This window comes from Pararge aegeria, chromosome 7 (assembly GCF_905163445.1).
Source record: "Pararge aegeria chromosome 7, ilParAegt1.1, whole genome shotgun sequence".
Taxonomy (NCBI): Eukaryota; Metazoa; Arthropoda; class Insecta; order Lepidoptera; family Nymphalidae; genus Pararge; species Pararge aegeria.
Window position 1 is genome coordinate 10,903,596 of NC_053186.1, and position 23,787 is coordinate 10,927,382.

The window sequence follows — 23,787 nt, forward strand, 5'->3', positions numbered from 1 at the left end:
GTATTCGCGAATCGCAAAATCCTACATGTAGGTATGTATCTACTTATATAATATTATTTATTCGAAATGGCGCCATCCCAACTTCCTTAATGTCTTGAAACAAACGATTTAAATAAATTTACACACAAATGGCGGAAGGTTTTCGTTTGTGAGTTCGTAGTAGTTATAAATGGAGATTTAGGTAGTTTTTTTTTTTATAGATAGGTTACAGATGTCATTCGCGAAACTAAAAATAGCAAATTAATCGAGTGATGTAACCGGATCGCCCATAAGATTTACAGTTACGAAGTAAACAAATTTAGGTTTTAAATATACCCAGGAACCCTATGTTTTCCGGCGATAAAATGTATCCCATGACCTACAGTAAACTATTTATATGCAAAATATCACTGAGATTAGTTAAGTGTTCATACCCAATACCTATAGGTAATTTATTGCTGTTATTTTAAATCTCGCGGGTAAATATCACTACAGGTTTTCCCGCTTAACTTAACTGCAGTTTGCGTTGGACTGACAAATAAACCCGAAAGTAAACCAGAGCTTTTAAATGAGTCGCTAGGGATTTAGGTAATGCGGTCTGTGGCTAAGTGTGGTTTATATAAATAACATTAGGTAAAACCAACGATCGAACCAAACGCAATCCACAAATTTCAAGTTTTGCGATGAAGAGCAAGCTGAATAATAACTGGCTTTAGAGATAAAGGCGTTCAAACAAAAAAAAACTTTTACTCTGTTTAGGGCCTCTAGCTTATTCTTTAGCTTTGGTTATTTATTTGAATTTTTTTTTTATAAATTATAACTATGATAATGAATAGTGTATAGATTAATATATACACACTGATAGGACCAATTTATCTTCAGCGTGCGTTGACGTATTTATATTGTCACGTACATAAATGATAGCGACAAACTTTAGTGTGTTTATTGTTTTTAATAAAAGACACGTGGCGTATTATGTTCTAAATGATAAAAATAAGTATTATATATAATAGTAATAAATAGATACTAGGTAGGTGCTTTTATTTTAAACTGGATATCGTCCATGTAATATGGCCATATCAATTAATTTAATCTTGGGTCTTATCCCAGAATGAGATGGGTTTAGGCCGTAGTCCACCACGGCTAATTGCAGATTTGACTTCACACGCCTTTTGAGAACATGATGGACGACTCTCAGGCTTGGTCACGATGCTTTAACTTTTAAGCAAGTGAAATTTAATTGCGAGAATTAAAAACGCACAAAAATCCGCTATGTTAGATGCGAGTAACTGAGATTAAACTCGTTCCTCCCCAAAAGGGAGGCTGACGTATTTGTGTTGAACATAAGGCTATCGGGGTCTAATGTAAAACGGCTCGGCCTCTACTCTTATCCAGATCAGTATTATTATTAACCTATTAACATCTCACTGCTGGGCATAGACCTCCTCTCTCAGAGCGTTTTAAGCCATAGTGTTCGTGTCAAAAATGCGGATCGGTGGGCTTTAAATGTTATTATCTCATGTTAGTGATGATCACCGGGACAGACGGCTTATCCTGCTCTCTGGAGCATGGAGGCGGATCTTTTTTTATAAATTGGCATCGAGTATTTTGAACAGAAAAACACTAACTCCTTTTTTGGTGAGCTAGTTAAGCTACCATCGACCCTTGGGCAGGACAGAGGTTTCGTGGGACTCCCTCCTCTAAATTGGGGGGAGTACCCAAACTAAAAACACCATTGCATGCCCCTCTTGTTGGCTTTGTTACACTACCTGTAATCGAACCCAGGACCTTGTGATCTGTAGGTGAAGAGGCTGGCCACTAGACCATCCGTAAACCATATCCCGCTATCATACCAATTTACATTTCTGATTTACTTACCTATACCTTTTTTTACCTTATTCCAGACAAGTTTTATCTCATATCAAAAATATTCCTGAGTTAATACTGCTCGGGAGTGAATCTCGTACTATGCGACGATTGCCAATCTTCTCCCTCATGGTGAAACATCCAAGGGGAACCTTCCTGCACCACAACTTCGTCTGTGCTGTGCTCAATGACGTCTTCGGAATACAAGCGAGAGGTGGACTGAACAGCAATATGAGCTATGGAGCTGATATACTTGGAATTGATGAGAAGCTTCTTAAGGAGTACGAGAAACTGTTGGATGTGGAAGCGTGAGTACATTGTATAACAGAAAACTAATACTATAAATAAAAAAAAAATCCCAGAAGGTTAATAGGTTCAACTGTGGTTACTAGAACCATCTCACGTCATGTACAAAAGTTTCTCTGAAATAAAAAATAACTCGCTCGTTCCACGCTGTTGGTTTAATATTTAAATTCAGATCAGTATTTTTTTAAGAAAATAGAAAGCACTTTTCTCGATTCTGAATTATATATCTTGTGACTTTAATAATGGTTTTCGAAGACGATATTATTTTTGTTGAATTTATTATCTTATTTCAGACAAAAAGAAATAGCACGAGTTCGTAAATTGAGTGTTGTAAGGTCTCCAGAAATACCAATACACAATGAGCACCTTAGGCCTGGCTTCTGTAGAGTGTCCCTCCCTTTCTTTATGTCAGAAAATGAATTGGCATTTGTATTAGAAGCACTCAAAATGGTAGCTACGGAAGGCTGGAAAATATTACCACAGTATGTTGTGAATTCCGAAACAGGCCAATGGAAACACCATGCATGCTCAGTTCTTAGAGATAAGAAATCTTTGTATTCCTTGAGATTTAATGATGGTCAAATAACCTCACATGAGAGGCGAATATCAGGTAAGAATATTATCTCTTTAGACAACAGTAATAATTTAGTAGTAAACTAATTTGACACGTTGAAAAGTAGTTTTTTCTTTTTATCATTTGAATTGAATGCCATTATTTTAATGGATTTCAATTTAGTACAGATTAATCCAGATATTTTTTTTACCACTACAAACTATTATTGATATTCTCTTCATTGAAAGTAAGTATGACCCATTCTACTATTTACAGGTCCAGGAATATTTCCGCACACATACACGGAATGTTTGCAAACGGCCAGGAATTTGTTTAATAGAGCTAGAAAATTGGCAATGAAATGTTCAACAGTGGAACCCGAGTTCGGTTTCAATCCGAAAATAGATTATTTGCGGTGGTTTATGTTGCCAAAGGAAGCACACGACCTTCTATTGGGCAAATCTGCTAATGTGAAACATATTGTGCCATTTGATCCGTCCGGTTATACAGGAGCAAGAAAAAGTCTAAATAATGTATCAAGGTCCTCCAATACCTCATCTCCTATATTAGGATTTTCCTCAAGACATTTTAGCCTATCTGCTATTGATGATTGTCACTTATTCAGATTGAATCAAAGGCAAAAGTTCTTTTCAAGAGAATCTAGTTTAAGAGAAACCACAAAAGAGGATGCTGTTGAAGTGTCACCTCGCCCCGTGCAATTTGCAGTAGGGGAATCTGTATCTCCTTTGCGTATAGTTCCTCAAAATACAAAAACACTTATGAGATCACGATGCTACTCTTTAGGATCAGATTTACCACAGGTACCGCTGAGTGCTCAAGCAAGAATGAATCTTGGACTCAAGGAGGCTAGCCCAAATAACACTGAAAAAGTAGGCAGTTTTTGTCATTGTGGAAGTCAAACTGACCTGCCATCACTGGACGATGTAATTATGTCACCAAATAAAAAAAATTCATACAGTACACAAAGCAGTACTTCGATTTCGGATTGTAGCCAAGTAGGTAGAGCATCGCCAACCCCTTCAGTCACGTCACACACTTCAGAGGACCTTCAAGCATACGTCAAAGAAATGACTAAAGAAATAGCAACTGAGATTAAATCAGAAATTCGTGAAGTGATATCCAAAGTAGACGATATTTTAGAGAATTCCGATTCTATTGAACAGGCAAATTTAAGCATGACGTCATTATCTAGTCAGAGCGACAGAAATTCTGTATCAGTCATAGATGTCGCAGAATATTTAATGGGCGTGTCTAAAGAAATGGCTTCGGAGGTTAAACATGAAATTCGAGAGATGGTGAACAGAGTTGATGAAATGATTTCTCCTGAACTCACAGGGGCGGGTTCAAGAAGAAGTTCTCCTCCTCAACCTGTAAGAAAACGAATCGGATCTGGTCCGGAATTGGGTTTGGACTTGAATAGGTTGGATACTTCGCAGCATTTGAAGAAATGCCCGACTAGTCCCGTTTTCCATACTCAATACGATGAGGAAGAAAATCGTTCATTTAAGAGATCTCCGAGTACACAATCGCCCAAATCAGCACAATGCACTCCTTTACACGAAGCATCTGGTCCTAATAGTATATCCTTTAACTCCAGTGAAACATCCACCCCGGATACGATAATTCAAGTAGTATCCACTAACCAAAATTCTCCAGTGCTCCCCAAATCTCTAAGCTCAAACAAGTTGTCTGATGACGAAGTTAGTTGCACAGATATAATTTGTAGACACTGTTGTATTAAGAAAACTTGGTGCCAAAATACTTCGGTCAGCTCTCAGGACAGTGGTATAAACATGAATTTTACTGACAACGACTCCTATTTAGATTATGGTGAGCATTTCACATTTCTTCCAATTTAATAAAGGAAATATATTTAATGAACGGTTTAATTTTTTTGGACTAGGTAAAAGTTCTAATATATTAGGTTAAGATAAGTATTACATTTAAATCTAAACAATATAGCGAATCAAATGTTAGAAATATATTATGTTAAATAAGATAAAGTACCTTTATAACAAACTTTTTTAGTTAATTCAGGTTTTAAAAGCGGGTTTTAAATTACGTTCTTTCTTTTTATGTTTTTTTTTCGTCATAACGAACAATTGCAGTAAAATGGCGAACTTCTTCAGATCCAACGACAAACAAAGTACGGAAGCTGCAAGGCAGACTACGTATGTGCCAGAGGCATGAGAAGAGCGAAGTGCCGGACATCATCGAAGGTGTCCCGGTCTGCTCTGTTGATCAGACCAAATCTTATAAGACATTCAGTGACACTGATCCTGGGAGAGTTGTGTTCCAAATACCAGACGATGAGCGACAGAACCGGTAAATGTTTTTGGATGTTCGATAATATAATAAAATATTCCTATTTCGCGACCCGGCTCTTCCCGCCTTAGTAGGTTTACGTCAATTTTGAAATACCTATAATAACATATATAGACAACCAATCATGATTTTGTAAATGGAATTGGCTTTCTGAATAATTTATCTTTATGAGAAAAATAAGATTAAAGGTACGTCAAATATTGCGTTTTTAAGCATAGTTGTTACGATAAATCTGTTCCTAATTTCATTCGAACTGAATAGAAAGAGATAAAGAACCTCTATTTATGACATATTTTTAATAATGCCATTTCATCAGACATTAAGAGAACTCGAAAAAAAAACCAAAAAAAAATCTACCTTTTCTATAGAAACAATAGGCATTATTTATTAACAAGAACATTGAGTTTTTAACTAAATTAAATTTTTGACCAAAAGTTTTAATAACATTCTATTCCAGAAACACTTCGTCTGCGACGGATTCGAAGAGGTCTAGCAGATCTTCTAATGCATCATCAAGTTGTTCTGACCGCAGTTCCAGGTCGAGTGGATATGGCACTGATGGACAGAGAACTTCTAATGATGAACAGTTCTATGATCGGAGGTGAGAAGAAGTAAAGCATTCGTTATTCGTTACTTTTAAATTACACCAGGAGAGAAAACTAGGTAAGAAATACTGTTTCAGAAACAACCGGTGCAAAAATTTCAAACACTTATTTTTTTAAGCTATCGTAATCAACCATTGTCTATCCAGATTAGCTAATGAAGTAAGTCCTTGACCAATCAAAATTAAGATATTATAATATTAACCACTCCTAAGTTTTAGATTTAAATGCCTTGAAAGAGTCGTTTCGAGTATCGAAACACTATCAAATGAAAATTTAGTTCCATCTTAATTCTTAAGCTAGCGTTATTAACAAGTAAACTTATAAAATAGAAATAGAGGTTCAGTCTCTGATAAAATACCTATAAGATTATATAAATTTCCATCTACATAAAACAGACTAAAATTTTTAAAAATATTCGTTAAACAGTGTAGAATATTGCTTACAATACCTTAAAGCTTGCTGTTTTAATTTTCAGTGAGTCCGAATGCCGATTCAAGGCTGACTGCTGCTGGGAAGAGGAGCCCGATGACAGCAGCGCTTGCAGTGACACTTCGCTCACAGACTTTACCTTCGACGACGAGGGCAAGTGGCATTGCCCGCCGAAGGACGTTTGGAAATCTACTGTTGAGGTAAATTAACTTAACCTACTAACGACTCTAGTTTAACTATTGATTACACATGTTAATGAAGGAAGGCTTCACCTGCTTCTTTGAAGAAACTCTGGGCTGGTTTACCAGAAAAACCAAAAACAAATGGTCCATTCCAGGATGAGAACACAGAACCTCGGGATTCGTAGTAAGTTTGTTGAGGCAAAGAATCTTATTAAAAAAGTTGGTAAGGAGTAAAATCCGGGGTCGTCATACCTTTTCCCGGGCGTCTAAAAATTACAACAAGAGGGACATGCCGTTGTGGTTTTTAGTTTGGGTATACCCGCTTTAGAGTGGGAAGTCACAGATAACCTCCGCCCTGCCCAAGGTTCGGCCTTATAGCTTTTTCACCAAGACAAAAAAAAATTAAAAATGTCGTCATACTTGTACTGATCCCCAATCCCTAACAAAATACGAATATTTTGACTGATCTTGATTTTTGTATTTTGATGGATATTTTGGAAAAGTACGTTGTAATATTTATAAAACAAATTAAGTATTTCAGCAAAATCGAATATACATTTTATACAAAAGCTTTTCAAGTCCACTTGTAGGATAGCATTACAGTAAATAATACGTCTATGATTGACTTGGAATAATTAAGACATAATTTAGATCTTATATATAAAATACTCGTTAATTTATATAATTAGTTCTATATTCAACTAATGCCTGACAGCAATGGTCCTAATGATATTTCATTTTCGAAATTGAACGTACTTCGTTCCTGAAGTCTTGCTTTGTGACAAGATTTTCAAGATTTTTTTTATTAATTTCAGACTATTCAAGAGTACAACATGATCAGAGCAGGCGACAAAGTTCTGGTATGTGTGTCTGGTAGCCGCGACTCTATCGCTCTGCTTCACACTATGCATCAATACCAGTTCTATGCCAGGTCTAAGGGGATTCACTTTAGCATTGGTAAGAAATGGTTTAATACTTTAATGAAATTCGTTTGAAGAACAATGGGATTTAATAATTGGAGATTCCTATCTTTAATGATTATGGTACTCGATGAGATGCGATACTTACCGTACAATCGATGTTTGTTTGAAAAAGTCTTCATGCATCTATTCCTTGTTCCATTAGCACTACAGAAGACGGGTCTCCTCTTAGAATGAGAAGAATTCAGACCGTAAGTAGTCTACCACAATGGCCAAGTACTCCCCGTGACTTTGTCTGCATAAACTTTTGTTCCGTTAACACTTCTACGACACACTACGTCGCAGATCCCGAGCGTTAAATAGCATTCGCCTAATCTCCCTCCAGAACTGGTGTATCCAAATAAGACATGCAAGAATTCAAGCGACCCAGAGTTAAGCGCGTTCAGATCGATGGTTCCAACAAAAAAAGAGAGATGGTTCAAGCTAGTTATTCAGATTTATTATAAGATATATATAATCCAATTAATCCTTCTTATTGTGGGGGGAGATAATGGGTTCTTCAAGAATACTAGTTATTGGCGACGAATTAAAATATCGTGAGGAAACATGTATGCCTGAGAGTCTCCTACAATGTGCTTAAAGCTGTGTGAAGTCCAGTAATGCGCACTTGGTCAGTGTGGTACCTACAGTCTAAATTCTTCTCATTTTGAGAGGAGATCCGTACTCTGTAATTGGCTGGTATGGGTTGATAATGATGACAATGGTGATTTTATTTCTAGGCGCAGTCTTTATCCATGAGCCCCAGACTGATGTAGACCCGCTACACGTGATGGCGTATTGCAGGTCGCTCGGTGTCAAGTTTATATATCAAGACAAATTGAACCACGATGAGATCAAAAGTAAGTATATGAGGTCTAATATAGAATTCGCTTTTTTTCTGAATATCATGTTCTCCTCGTGATATCTGAGCGTTAATAGAAATACAGGTACACTGTAACGCAATGTAAATGTAATCTCAATACGCAATATCAATGAATGCTCTTTGAAGACTCTTTATTTCGGTAGAAGCGTAACTGATAGCCACAAGAAGGGTTGTAATAACGTCACCGGTTGATGGAGGCGTGCGCAAAGCTCTGTAGCTGAGCCCTAGGGCTAGAAGACATTTGCGGTTGACTACCTACCGACGGTATTCGACCTACTAATGCCTTCTAGATGGTAAGTACTGATGCAATCTAAGATGGTATCGGGCTAACCTGCTAGGGGTAAGCAGAAATCTACGCGACATCGTACCGGAACGCTGTCATCTTACACATCGTGGTCGCCTGTCACTGGACAGTATGTCTGTATCGGTAGGGTGATACTAGCCACGGCTAATCAACCAAATTTGCCCTACCGGGGCTTAAACCTAGGACTTCCATTTTAAAAACAGTTTCCCTGACCGATTTCGGCACGATGGTCAGTCTCCAAAGAGTTTTCAACTACGCGTGAAATATTGTAGTGCACAAACACAGGTGCACTCTCTATTCCCTCACTCTTGAAGTCCAATGATTCGGAAGCTCCGAGACTACTGGAAGAAGATCAGGTGCAGAATAGCTTATTTGCTTTCGGAGGCACGGGGGTGCATAACCGCCAATTTCAAATCTTGGGTTGTTTGAACACCCAATATTATTCACTGGTCCGACCCGGAGATCCAATCCAGGACCTTATGAACTGCTCTCCAACATGCTAACCAGTTGGTCTAGACCAACGTGGCAGTTATAAAACCTCCTTGTGAAACCACAGCACACACCACTGCGCCAAGGTCGTAAGCTGTAGTTGATATACGTATTCTATTTTGAAATTTAAATTTAAATATCTATTATGCATATATTTCTAGGACAAAACAGTGCATCCAAAAGCCCCGAGCTCCACCGGTGGTCAACGCATGCGGTCCGACGTCGGATGTACAACGCGGCGGCTGCACATGGTTATGGGGTCGCTGCAGTGGCCCAAAACTTGGACCATGCTGCGAAAGCGTTCCTAGCTAGTGCATTGTATGGCGGCGCTTTGAGAAGCATTAAGGCACACTATAGAGTAAGGTAAGGTTCAATTGCCAAGTGCCCAGATTTTATTTTAAATTGTATTTACGCACCAAGCAGATGGCCCACCTGATGCTTAACATCTAAAAACCTTCGCCTATACAACACTTCGCAGGGACTTCGCATTCAAGAAATACGTCTTACAAAGTGCCGCGCTATGTCCATCCATCTGAGGGTGGAATTTAAAAAACACAGGCTGCTTGGCGGCAGAAATAAGCATGGCGCTAGTAGTTTCCCTGACGAACAATGACACATAAAGCTCTGCTACTACTTAAGACGACAGGCTAGACATCTTCGTTTAAGTTTTCAAATTAAAAAACATATCATCGAAATAACTGTCGCTTTACAATTTCGTATCATCTGTATGAGGAAACCTTTGCCTAGACTCCTATCGTAGGAGAACAACAAATAACCCTCTACGCTGCTCCAATGTGGATTTGTGTGCTTTATCGCTTATCATGTTGTACGAGTAACGAAGGTGGATAGCGGTTCTAGACAGGTGATGGTTTATTTCTTGGCAGAAACCCAAGAATATTATAATCTTTCTTCATACTCTCAACATTATATTTCCGAACATTACGTTACATTTGAGAGTACATTGCTCTGTTTGGTGTGGAGTAAATTACACCATACAGATTCTCCTGCTTTTCGCGGAGTAGCTTAGTTTTCATAATTCCTAGATAACGGAATTCTGCTAAGTAACGCCTGCTTCTATCCAATATTTAATAATGTTGTCTTACACAATACGAACCGAAACTGATCCTGACGTTTAAACTTTTTAGTATTTCTAACCATCGCTGATGCTCAGCACCGTGGATTATGGAATAGTTTTTGGACCATCTGGTCGCACCCTCACATTTTGAACGTACTTATTTGGCTTACAATCCCTCTTTTAACTGTATTATTTCTAGGGTATTGATAATAAACGGGGCATACCGTTTGAGTAAACAGCGTTTTATCGCACTTTAACTGACTGGGTAGCTATTCCGATGGTAAGTCAGGTTTTTTAATAAAGCCCTCCTAGGGTTTGACATAAAGATCGAATATTTTGCTTCCAGAGAACACAACATCCGTATAATCCGGCCATTCATATACGTCCGAGCGCGTTCTCTAGAAGCTTTCGGCTGGTCGAGAGCACTTCCACATTTCGGGCACCATGCACCTGAATCACCACCCACTGACACTGATGAAAGGTAAGGAGCAACGTTACTCGATAAGTAGCACTTTACACACCTTATAATTATTGCTCTACTAAATTTGGCAGTCAACTTAAGTCAACAGTCAACGATGGTTGAATGAAACAATTGAAATAACATTGATTTTTCTGACGAAGTAGGAAAGATTATTGTGTGTAATAAATGTAAGATCTTGAGCTCTAGAAACTTCTAGAAACTCGAGGGTTTGCTTTACTTACGACGATTGCAAAGGGGCGTATGATAAGTAAAAACTGCAGGAAAGGTCAAGATAGTTACTGGAAAAATGGAGTATTTGCTTAAAAACTTAGATGATTCCAAAGTAGATGAAAATTGGGAACTGTGGAACATTTTCGAATTAAATTCTTAAGTTTTTCGGAAAAACCTAACGTTAAACCCAACTACAAATATGACGCATGTAGGGTTAGCACGTGCGCAACAAGAAAATGTTCTCTACCCATCAACTCGTCTATTTCTATAAAAAAATACGAGTAACGGGTGCAAATAATTATCGTGTGGCACGTATGCTAGCCCTAATTTTCGGCCAACGTTTTTGACGATTAATTACATATTTTATTATTTTTGTGTCGCAGAATACACGTCCAATATTCATGTTCTAACTTGGTTAGGTTAGAAGACTTATTGATTCTGCTATATCTCTAAGAAGAGGTTTTTTGAACGTGGTTTATATGCTTGAACCACAAAGTTATTTCAATTGGGTAAAAAGCTAAAGGATATTGTTATGCTACTTACACTTATTGTAAAAATTTGCAACAATACCCACTGTCTTGTATTTCAGTAAACCTGAACTCTTAAATCGCTCGGCCTCGGAACCCTGTGGTAGTACAATAGACGTCACTCTTGAAGGCCAGCTGAAGGAATCTCTGTCTGGACCGCTAGCGGAAAGCCTGGTAGATCCACTGACAGCTGCGCAAGAACTACTCAGTGGTCAGGAACGCTTGCATCCGTACATCTTCGCCAGTTTAAAGAGTGCTTTGCATCCTCTGATAAGTGCTAGGTAAGATTTTCTTTTTCTTAGGTAATTACTTTCAATAATGTATGATATTCAAATATTTATAAACGATAATACCTAAAATAATCTATGTACACAAATAAAATTAAATAAATAACGCAGCGAGGCATAGTGCTTAAGATGCTGGCAGCATTGCCTCTTTGAATAGCCAAACTAATTATTTGGCCAAGACAACTGCCAGCTCTAGTATCACCGGTAGGCTCTTTCTTGCCATCTCCCTGGCAACGGTGAGCACAGTGAATTTAGTGGAGGTCCCAGGTTCGTTTCCCGGCAGGGGATTTGGGAATTTATTATTTCTCAATTTTCTCTGGTCTGGTCTGGTGGGAGGCTTTAGCCGTGGCTGGTTACCACCCTACAGACAAAGACGTGCCGCTAAGCGATTTAGTGTTCCGGTGCGATGTCGCGTTTACCAATGACTAGGTATGACTTGGAATTATACTCCCTATCAGGTTATCTTAGACTGCATCATCATTTACCACCAGGTGAGATTGCAGTCAAGGGCTAACTTGTAGTAGAAAAATAAACCTTTTTTGAAAACTAACTCTAGTCCTCACGTTTTCCTAATTACTCATTCATCTTTATGACGTTTCCTAGTACAATCATAAACTTCATCATCATCGCCTTAACAATTATGGACAGCAGATTATCAACGTTCCCTATACCCGGAATAGGCCTTCTGTTAAATAGAAGAGAAGGGATAAAGAGATTAGTACTTACCACTTCACTTCTCTAATGTTACTTAATAATTGAACATATTTTGTATCCAATAGAAAATAAGACTTAATTTGCTATATTTCCGCCAAAATTAGGAGTATTTGTAAAAATAATACTATGCGGTCCAATGAGTGTCTTATTGCTTTCTGAGGAACGAAGAGGAATACTTTTTAGGCCGGGAAAAATGACGGTTAACTCGAAAATAAAAATTAACCGCAAGAAACACAACCTAAGTCGCGGAAAGCTGCTATCTATATGAAATTTTGTCTATTCCAGAAACATAGAAAAGGACTTAAAAGAGAATAGACACAGAAAGAAATCGGTAATTCAAATGAAAAATGGCGCACCAGTGTATGACTCCGAAGAGGGCACTGAAGAAGAACCGGTGTCGTAGAGGTTACAAATTTATATTCCCGCCAATAATACTATTAAGGGTTGCCATATTGCAAAATAAAAACCATACATATGTTATATTTTTATTCTTTTGAATGCTTTAATAAAATAAGCTTTAGTCTGACCAAGTTTTTTTTATTTTGTCGACAAAAGCGTTTTTTGTTGATGCATTCTAGAAAAGTAAGTTATTGTGCTTTTGTACATCTACCGGTATGTACAAAACCGTGGGCATTGTAGATCCAGTGCGATTTTGTTTCAATTTATACAATTTCCGCTTAAATTGCGTATATTAATCAATAGTGGAATAGTGTCAGCCAACTAAACATCCCAACAGCATTGGGATCGTCACATTATTGCTGTCTTTTTAGGACCGATTGTCCTAATATAAATAAAGATATTGCGGTACAAGAAATCAATATATTTTGATAATTCAGCAATGAGGTCGAGATCTTGTAATTTTAAAACCGTTTTATTTGATTATAACTATGAGTGCACTCCGCAGTGTCTCTTGATATACTTTAGATTGGAGTCTATTTCAAGTGTCGTTGAAATAGATGTTTTGTCTCTTTCTCAATTGATCGGATTTGTAAATATATGACAGAGACAGATCTTGGTTCATTGTATGTGTCTTTAATGCCTGCCATCTAATATGGCAGTTAATGATCGAGTTGTGAATACTCAGTGATTAAAAATGCAGTTCATTTTATCGCAGTGTTGTTGTTATGCGTCTTAATAAAGATTTAGATTTTTTTTTACTTTATTAAATATGAAGTCAAATAATTTAATATATTTGTATAATGTCAATTTTTGTCATTTGGAACTACTTTATGTTTATGTATAAAGTTGAACCTATTTTTTATAGTTATTATTTACCCAACACAGTCAAATTCCAAACATTTGTTTTATCATTTTGTGACCTTTGAGGGCTATAACTGCCTATCACTTTTCAGACATATTCATCGGTTTTATACCTAGTATTTTTTGTGTTGCCATAATAAAAAATAATCTTCTTATTAGTCCTTTTTTGTATCACGTGGAATTGAAAACGAAGTGCATTTGCTACAGTCTGGTAATGTCGTATTTAATGTTAATCAATATTAATATATTTTTATTCTTGTAGATAAGTAAGTGTGTTGAAATTCTATGTAATAAGAAGTTGACTTATTGTTATATACAAGGTCGAATTTCCCTATGACATTTAAAACGAAACTACTCGCAATATTAATTTGACACCTAGGTTCGTTCAGAAACAATTGTCGAGTTTACGTTTTGAGTTGCAGTCACAGTTGCTATGGGTTAAATGTCATAGCAAAAATGGGTCTGTATAGAGAATGAAAATGCATATAATACGTTTATACTGAACAGATTTTATTCAAGGCAATTCGCCTTCTTGAAATGTTTGTTAAAATACTAACTGTTATATTTTGATAACTATAAAAAATTATTTTATTAATGGTATATTCTAATTATTAGATTTACTCTTTTATTATATATACTTACTACTTATATTATAATAATCACATGTATTAATATACAAACACATCAAGAAAACTATTTACACAATTAATTTGAAAATATGATATACGAAGAACACTTATGTTTTATGGAGCAAATGGTAAAAAACTGTTAGATGTAAATGAAGAAATATATTTTTAAATGTTAGGTTCTTGGATCATTTAAATTAAATGACATCCATTATCTATTTTAAATTATATTAACACTTCTACATTTGTTCATAAGGTACTTACCTTAATTCTTGTAGGATATTTTAAATTTTTGTTGTAAAAAAGTCGATTACAGAGAAGTCGAAGGATTTGTTCATTGATTTTGTTAACTAAAAATGACTTAAAGTCTAGATATGTAAAGTAGTTACATAGCCGAAGATATTTAATATTTTCTATAGTACTATTAACTTCCTTCTGACTAGCCTATCTACTTCTCAGGAATAACAATAGTTTTTAAATTGATAGTGTTTTTGAAATTTGTTTTGCGCTTACAGTTTGTGGCTTTTGCCGCGGCAAATGCAGTCTCTTATGGCATAGACGTAGTAGTGGTAGAAATAAGTTATTTTTGCACGGCAACATTGACCTCTAGAGCCCATTTATCTGGACTTAAATGGGTTTACATAATAATGTTTTTGAGTTTTTTTTTTATAAAGACTAAAGTGCGTATTTTTAGGTAACATATGCTGTGAAGATATTTCTCATGTTTCATTTTATTTTATAAGTACTATGTTAACGTAGGTGGCAAATATTTTTGTATTATCGCTTAATATATAAATTCCTATATTATTATAATATTATCTAGCGTAAGTGAAGTCCCATACGTTGCTTCCATGATAATCATAACCGTATATACAAATAGTCGTAAAAATAAAGTTTTTTTTTGATGTATGCATGAGGTTTTATTTCTTCAAATTATTACGAAAGTCATCATTATCTTTATCAACCCATTTACCGGCCCACTAAAGAGCACGGGTATCTTCTAGAGGGGTAAGGCCGTAGTGCACCGCGCCGCCCATCCGTTAAAGCTAGTGATATTAAAAATAAATAAATAAATATTCTACGATAATACACACATCGCCATCTAGTAAGCGTAGGTTGTGTTATGGGCACTAAGATGACTGATGAATATTGTTATGAATAATATAAATAAATACTTATAATATACAGACCAGTCACTGAAAACATACATGTTCCAGTTGTGGGAATCGAACCCACAGCCATAGACTTAGAAAGCAGGGTCGCTGCCCACTGCGCCAATCGACTGTTAAACTTTCACCGGCAATCAGTCATCTCAGTATCGTATAGATGGTATTTATTTATAAAGTAAAATGGACTTCACTCCGTTAAAATTTGCAAATCCTGTACTTCTGATTGTTGTTTGACAAACTTTCTGTCAAATGCCCAGGATTGTAGAAAATTTGAGCTTTAACTTAATACTAATAAGATCTATTTTACTCTGATGTTCAATTATATCCTAACTCGAAAACGACTCATCGATTGCGAGCGAACAAATCTTGTAAGGCTACAGTGTGCACATCTGTGTCGCCAAATTAGTGTGACTTTTTTCGATGCTCAGAGTAGGTAAAGTTCTGAATTCCGCGCGGATATTTTTATTATATTTGTCTAAAACAATTCATTCAACTGCCTCGTTGGTCTAGTATTTAGTTCAACTAAGGATCACGAGTTACTCGGGTGATCTTTGCTGGTAGAGAATTTTCAATACCAGACGGAGTTAGGAAATGGGCGGTGTCAACCCCCTGCATGCTGACAGCATGTTTAGCCTTTAGGTCCGTTTATTATAACTAACTTGTGTAGATAATAGCCTATCAAGCCGTATTGCAGCCGGCACGGCTAGAATGGGCAGGAGACAATTATCTCCCCGGGAAAAGGATAAAAATTTATCGTCTCGCACAGCTTTACCAACTCTCAGAGCACTGGCGCCGAAGTGGAAATAATATCCAAATAATATATGTGTATTAATTAAACGGGGATTAATTAAATCCCTTGTCGGGGGATCTAATCGGGGGATATAATTTTTCTCTCCTGCCCGTGCTAGCCTTGCTGGAGTGCGTAAGCTCTAAAGTCTCTCTTATGAGATAAAGGAAGTTTATTGGCTTAATTTTACTTAAATTTACTTTATTGGTATAAAATTTTAACCTTCGGTTGATTGGTAGAGAATGATTTCCATTTGTAAGTCGAATTATGGTTGTACTATAAAGAGAGAAAACAAGACCCTTCTACAAGTACCTTAAAAAACTTCGTGACTCTGGAGGAGAGTTCAGAGAAATAAAACATTGGTTTGGGTTTACCTTTATTGAACCATAATCATACACTTACATAGCACTATGCGTGTGTGCGTGCGCTTACACATTGCGCATAACCTTAATATTAATGAGTATTACAGTACTAAATATTCTCTTTCGAAGAAGCGTTTTAATCCATTGAATGTGATAAAACTACATACTACACTTATATACTAATTATATATTAAAAATGCATTTAAGCAAATAACTAGCCTAACAATACATAGCCTTTAATATACTTAATATTATATTAATATTAATATGTAATTAATAAGATTAATTTTTAATACTTTAAATGTAATCTTAACATCTAACATTTATGTTGATGACGACACAACATTGACCTAACACCTATAGATATTAAAAAGTAGAATTTCCATTACTGAGTTAAATGTTTGCGATAAATAGCTCTACTTTACATTAATTATAATATGTAACTAACATCTAAATAATATGTTCTAAGTAAATTTGCATGTTGAAAAGATGTTGTAGATCTAAGAAGATTGGAGACTACTTTCCTTGGCAGCAAGGCTTGCCCCCTGAAAAAAACACAAGACTCATTAAATTCTTTTGGCGTACAACCAGAAATATATCAAAAAGTGCTCAAACGGGAGCAATCAGATTCTGGTCCTTCTCGTTGGTTTATGTTCGGAGTTGTGTTTCAACGGTAAAAACTAACTTATTTAGCCTTAGCTAGTCTCCCCCAACATCCAAGGAAGTGGTCTCATTCAATCAATCAATAAATCAAATCTTTATTCAATTTAGCCTATAGTAACAGCACTTATGGACGTAATACATTTTTTTTTGTTTTATAAATATTCATGTAAAAAAAAACTACAGTGATCAATAATTAATAATTATAATAAAGTTTATGTTACATCCTTAAAATATATAAGAGATGTTTAATAACATTCTTCTAAAGCATTTATTAATTACTAGCTGTTGCCCGCGACTGCGTTTGATTATGTTTTTTGAAGTGGCATTAAATTTAGTTGTAGATCTAAAAAAATTTAAAGTATTCAGTATCGCTAAGCCTTAAATGAGGGGTTTGCTGCTGTCCGCTGAGGAGTTCTATCCTCTATCTTCAACCACAGTTTGGGCAAAATTAAACACATATTATAACCTCTATAGTACAAAAATAATTATTTAAATCGGTTATAATTTGTCGGAGTTATGGTGTAAAATCGTCATACACTCATCCCCTCTCCCAAATGAACCGTGCTTAATGTCGGGATAAAAAGTAACAACAAACTTACATTGACATTTATAATATTAGTAGGGATTCATTGTTGGAGGAGACTCGTGCCCGGTATTGGGCCGGTGATGGGTTGATACTATTGATGATGATCGCAATGGTGTTAAAAGACAAGATAACGTTACCAGAGGGCTTCCCATCGCCGCACGCGCAGCTAGGGCCGCAAGTGCAGCCAGCGCCGCACGCGGCCGTGCCGCTGCCGCACGTGTCTGAAAGTAAACAGGAATTGCGGAAAAATGTTAAAAATAAAAGTAAAAACCATAAAACCCCTCATCGTATCTAGTTCTAGTTAACTACTAAACAAGCGCGGATTTTTACCGTCGAACAGCCTCCTTAATTTATCCGAACTCGTAAGCTATATTAAGAATAATTATTGAAGTTTACTACACCAGTGATAAAAAAATAAAACATTAATTTCAGAAATTCAAAAATTTGGAAGCAGCTGATCAAATTAAATAGCAAATTGATACCATGGCCGCACCGCGCGCTTAGATTAGAGACAGGATGCTTCTTAAACACCATACTATTAAATTATTTAATTTTTGTTAATCAGTTTGTTTATTTATTATCAGATCAGTCAAAAAAGTAAAATTCTACTCAATATTACTGTACTATTACTTGTTTTATTAATATAACCGAAAATAAACTATTTAAAACTAAATAAAATCTAAAACGTCCGAAACCACCGCAGCGAGGTACAGTTCCTAAGATGCTGGCAGCATTGCCCCTTTGAATGTCCAAACTAATTAGTTTTTTTGTTTATTATTTTATACCAACTAATACTAGACATTGGACAGATTAATTAGGTCACAGTTATCAGACGAAAAAAATCACCGAGTTAAAACCAAGTGCAATAAAAAGAAACACAAAAGTCCGGACTCTCTTGGAATGATCTAGTTCCGATAAAGAAAATATATCTGCTCGAAGACATTAATTACCACATAGTATATACTGTTACTTTAGACTATTGGTAAAGCAATATAATAGAATATTTTCATACGCAGTTGTTTCTGTTCTTTAAATTACGTGGATTTGTTTTCCGGAATAAAAAAAGGTTTGTTAGCCTATATCTATCTCCAGAGCGCAAGCTAAGTTTATACAAAATTTCATCAAATTCAGTTGTTTAAGACTTTACAGGCCTTTGAGATCGTTATGGAGATCTCACAGCTTTCCTTCACAGTTAAAGTTTGAGGTGCGGGCCAGAGATCAAATTTAGTACACAGTGGGTACCTACAGTGTTCGCGAAGGACCGAAAATATTTTTTTAAAAACGGCAACCCAAAAAGCTATTTCCATTAACGCGAGCGAAGCTGGCTAAAACTAGCTATCTATGTAATACAATGGAATTGTAACACAGATGAATCTAGAGTAGAGTTATATTAGATGAATAGATAAATAACTGCATGATTGCTTTCGCCGGATCGAGGCAATCCAAAGCAATCAAGAACAGTTACGGTGCTTGGTAAGCTTCAAGTAATATTAGTATTCATCCCATTCTAAAGCAATTTATAAGTGTAATTTCGCTGCAATTCCTTTGTAGAGAAATTACATTTTTGTATATTAGCGGTGCGATTTCACGTAGAAACCAACGAGTGGTATGACTACCGTTAACCCAATACCATCTTATACTGCATCATCACTGACCACCAGGTCAGATTGCAGTCAAGGGCTAAAGTTCAGTGTAATAAAAACAAAATTAGCTATTAATTTGCTATCTGCGATTTCACACACGTTTATAACCTAACGGACATGTTTACTTTAGGAAAGGACTATCTAACACTAAACTTTTAGAACTTCTTTTAAAAGAATTACGCTATTTTATGATTTGTCTTTTTAGTTTTTATATAATCGTCTAAAGGCGCTATCGTTTAGTTAAACATAATTGAGGGCTAAAATGTGAACAGCATTTGAGATACACATTCGTATAGGTACCTTCTTATTTATCTACTTTAAGAAAATGTGAGGAAAGTTAAAGCTATACACAGTGGGAAATTTTTAAGGCAACACATAGATAATGCGAAAAAATTAAATCTCGCAATGCCAAAAGTTTTAGGCATTCTCCGCAAAAAGAAAAACTCGATCATGAAATGTATCAATAATTTAAAAGTAGAAAGTTTTCGTTCGTTCTGTGAAAGGTGCTACGTATCAGAGAACAAAGATGGAATTAAATGAAATAGTTAACAATACCTGTTGTGTAATCAACCTATGTACCTATAATATATATTATGTATGAACTTCTATAGCAAGTTAACGCATCGGTATAGTAGTTCAATAATGTTACCAATAAGAAGAAAATGCGACGTAGGTAAGGTATCAAAACTGCGTCACACATCGTAATTTTTAGAGAAAACAAAAAACAACGATCCAAACTAAGGGTGAAAAGATAGATAGGTATATTTTGGTATTTACAATTTATATTGTTATCTATCTAATAAAAAAATATATACCTACCTATCTTTTAACAATTAAAAATGGAATCGCTTTCAAATTACCAAAATAAAGATAAGGTAACCTTTTAAATTGAGTTATAGAGATGAAGATAAAATAACCTCGTGCCTATATCAATAAAAAAATGTTCTTAATACAAATTTCAAAAATGACTCACCTTTACATGATTCGCAGGGAGCCGGCATCGCGGCTAGGAAAGGTCTAGAGATCTAGCGTCTAGCTCTGGACCGATGCGCGCGCACGGCTCCCAAACCTCGGCGGGTCAATAACTGAATGCCGGAGGGAGGGGATCACGCGATCGCATAGGCTAAGAGGTAGGTACCTACTATTTATGTGCGTGACGTATGTGGATGGCGTGCTAATTGGATTTGAGGATGCTATTAACTTCACAGTGCTGCAACGGTCTAGTTTTACATTTGTGTCTGCTTTTAAAAGTAGCAAAAAGAAAAGCATTGTAAAAGATAATTCTTAGGATTAGGTACCTTTGAATTAATTGTTTATTGATGATAAACTTTTACAAATACCTAATTAATTGTAATAAAATCTAGTATTTTATTTATTTTATTAATATACTCTGCACCCTATAAGAACTACGCAGTACACAGTAAAAGGGTAAGCTCTTAGAAATTTGTTCTGTTTCTCGACTATACGAGAGGTTCGCGTGTTAAGCTGTGGGCAGTGGGACCTAATAGACTGAGGATGATCATGATATTAAGTTAGCACGTAACTAATTAGTACGTAATTCTTGCCGATGGCTAGATGAAACAATATTAATTTCATAGACATATTACGGCGAGAGATATTGGAAAAAAAAGTTCTCACAAGGTTATGGTGTACAACATAATAAGAATAACACGACGTAGGTCTTATTCGTGGTCTGTGGAAGAGTCTGTCCTTCGTAAGTTTACGAAGCTGAATTATTCGTTGATCGAGTCTTCGGAAATTATTTGTACGCAGAGCCCCTAGTCTATCAATCATTTATTTTCTTCTTTCATGAAGGGTTGTCTGGAGGAGATCGCTTAAAGCGAAAAAGGCCGCCTTTGCGCATTTTTATTTTTCTTGTATTTCTGTTTCCAATATCTTTATATCTCAATTTATCTATCTATCTATCTAATTTTTATCGATGATCCATTAAATACTTTAGTCAATAGCTCTCAGTCTATAAATAAGGTGGGTAAACAACTTATAGCGGGCGAATGAGGTAGATATAATAAAATGATCGTAGCCCTTAACAAAAACAAGGTGCACGGACCGGTCGGCGCCGCCTCTCACCGATTGACAATCGTAAATCGGAACGTGTTTGTCAATCTATATTCCAAAACTTCAATAGATGGGTACCTGCTTACAATCTTTTTTTTTTAAGTTGTTTTATTAAGTTAATAATCTTTTCATTACTTTTTTGTGGAAAAATACATGCGCTAAAAGAATAAGTAATAACTTCACCTCATGTATGTATGTTTCTTTTATGTTTAGGACCTATTAAGTTCAAAGCATACTGCAAAGAGGTTTCTACACATATGTTTCCATATATTAATGACTTCTATATTGAATATTTTTAAATCTATATTTTCATAACATTTTAAGTTTAATTATTAAATTAATGAGTAAAAAAAATATAAAGCAAGTTTGAAAAAAATGACTATAATTGCTTGTATTCCTTTTGACCGCCTCTGGAATTCGTAGATAAAGCATTTGATTCTGTAGAAACTTTGGCTGCGTTTAGATTAATATAAGAAATATATATGTTAGAGTCTTCTGCAAGTCTCTACATTCCAGTAGATTCGTACGAGGCGACTTATAAAATATAACTATGAACGGGTAGCAACGTTCTCAGTGCGGATACTCATCTACTGCGTTCATTAACCCATGTGCCCAGAGTTCTTATTATTTGGCAAATCCTCCAGTTGGGAGACGTCTTTAGCCCAGCCGTGGACTGTAAAAGCCTATTATTATGAGTTGGTACAAACGTTGGTACAAACAGACAGACTTGAAATAAATGTATTTTGAATTTTGACTCGAAATCGATTACTTGGACAGTCTGTTTACAGAATACGCAATCCTGTTGCAGTAGGGAGTACGACAGGGTAATGTCATCTCCCCGAAGCTATTTACCGCGGCATTGGAGCTTTGGAAGGCCTCTTTAAGATTCTGGATTTAAATGAACTTACGATCGATATTAACGGCGTGCAGTGCACTAAACCTCGTTTTGCTGATGATGTAGTCGTGATGGCAAAAACTCTAGGCGATCTTAATATAATGCTCAGTGACCTCGTCAGAGTTTCACAAAAGGGCCTACGAATGAATATGAGCAAGACGATGGTTATTAGATATGTTAACGCTCATGTTCCGCTCCAACCAGTAATTGTTGAGAACGCTACACTCGAAATTGTAGACTGGTATATTATAACTGTTCGTAAGCGGTCATATCACTCGTAGCTTAGTGGGTAAGACTTCAGTTTCCCGTGAGTTCAATCCTCAGCGCACCGTAAGTTCAATCCTCAGCGCACTTACGATTCGAAACGCACATAGCACCGAAAAGTTACTGGTGCGTTAATTACAAAAAAATCTTGAATTAACGCTCTTTAAAAAACCGTATACCGTACCGTACCGATACAGCGATTTTTTTTTAGAAAAGTTTCTAGTATGGATTATAATTATTAAAGTGGGTGCCTACTACACTAATTAAGACGATCTTCAAGCTTACTAGGTAGCAAAAGGTACTAGGTAGTAAATAATATTACGTACCTACTCGTAACATCTATTACAGTTTTTGCGCTCGCGCAATTTGTAACCACAACGCAATAATATCTCAGAACTAGTGTCGATGAACCTGGATCATTCTATGACTTATTCTGATACTAGAAATTCAATACTACAGGTACATGATCATTGGAGTGAAAATAATTCATTCATCGTTCCGATACAATGCACATATAACAAACGCAGCCCCTGTTAACATTAAAACGGGAAAAGTTTGATTGTTTAGATTAAAATTTGAACAAATTTAAATTTAGTGATTTTTTTAAATTGAATTTTTTGATATAAAAGTTACTGTTCTCATTCCAATCCCTGAATTCTAACGCTTGCCAACTTATTACTCGAACTCTTCGTAAACTTTATTTATGAGTTAAATAGACAAAGTTGACTAATTGGCGCGGCGTTAAGTTGAAACTAGCTGAGTTTATATTGCCTAAGTGGTGATAACTCAGTAGTAAGGGCTTCGGCCTGCTTTTCGGAGGGACAGAGTTCGGTCACCGGCACGCACCTCTAACTTCGCGTAGTTTGCACGTGCCTTTACACTTTAAACTCGCCATAGCCACTCGTCATGACAGAAGGATTTTAGATTCACTCACAATGGGCGTATGAATTGTAAGACACGGTGGACGTGGGTGCTGATCCGATACTTCGAAAATACGGAAGGTTAGGAAGTGCCGGTTTTCTCCCGCTCTAAATTGGAGAAAACGGGTAGTAGAGCCCATAAAATGTTCTTGGCAATCAGGGTGATGCACATGTGGTTCCAGTCTGAAAGCCGGTATTACTACAGGCTAATGAGGCTTATCACTTGGGCTTCAGGGTGATGGACACTGGCGGCACTTTGCTTGTCGAGTTCCTTGCATGTCATGTAAATGGTTGTCTGTTTGTAAGAAGGTTTACCAATTAAAAAAGATTATAAGATATTA

General features: G+C 36.1%; 1 protein-coding gene and 1 long non-coding RNA gene across 5 annotated transcripts in view; one reads left to right on the plus strand and one right to left on the minus strand.

Annotated features, from left to right (window-relative positions):
- Nucleotides 1-14,990, plus strand: part of LOC120624937 — a 114,869-nt gene extending 99,879 nt beyond the window's left edge. For 2 of the 4 annotated variants that reach the window (XM_039891765.1, XM_039891769.1), the window contains 12 exons: nt 1,884-2,153; nt 2,445-2,761; nt 2,981-4,555; nt 4,834-5,050; nt 5,508-5,651; nt 6,131-6,284; nt 7,082-7,223; nt 7,966-8,085; nt 9,063-9,264; nt 10,323-10,457; nt 11,257-11,475; nt 12,481-14,990. In XM_039891765.1, coding sequence (XP_039747699.1) covers nt 1,884-2,153; nt 2,445-2,761; nt 2,981-4,555; nt 4,834-5,050; nt 5,508-5,651; nt 6,131-6,284; nt 7,082-7,223; nt 7,966-8,085; nt 9,063-9,264; nt 10,323-10,457; nt 11,257-11,475; nt 12,481-12,598 — 3,613 coding nt within the window. In that variant the 3' untranslated portion in view covers nt 12,599-14,990. The remainder of the gene's footprint in view (nt 1-1,883; nt 2,154-2,444; nt 2,762-2,980; nt 4,556-4,833; nt 5,051-5,507; nt 5,652-6,130; nt 6,285-7,081; nt 7,224-7,965; nt 8,086-9,062; nt 9,265-10,322; nt 10,458-11,256; nt 11,476-12,480) is intronic. The other 2 variants (XM_039891768.1, XM_039891766.1) reach the window with 2 other exon arrangements.
- Nucleotides 14,991-16,396: 1,406 nt separating this feature from the next.
- Nucleotides 16,397-20,385, minus strand: LOC120625212. The gene is made up of 3 exons (XR_005658788.1): nt 20,265-20,385; nt 17,786-17,869; nt 16,397-16,944 (listed from the first exon to the last, which is right to left on the minus strand). It is a non-coding gene; the product is annotated as an uncharacterized LOC120625212 (long non-coding RNA).
- Between the last annotated feature and the right edge of the window lie 3,402 nt (nt 20,386-23,787).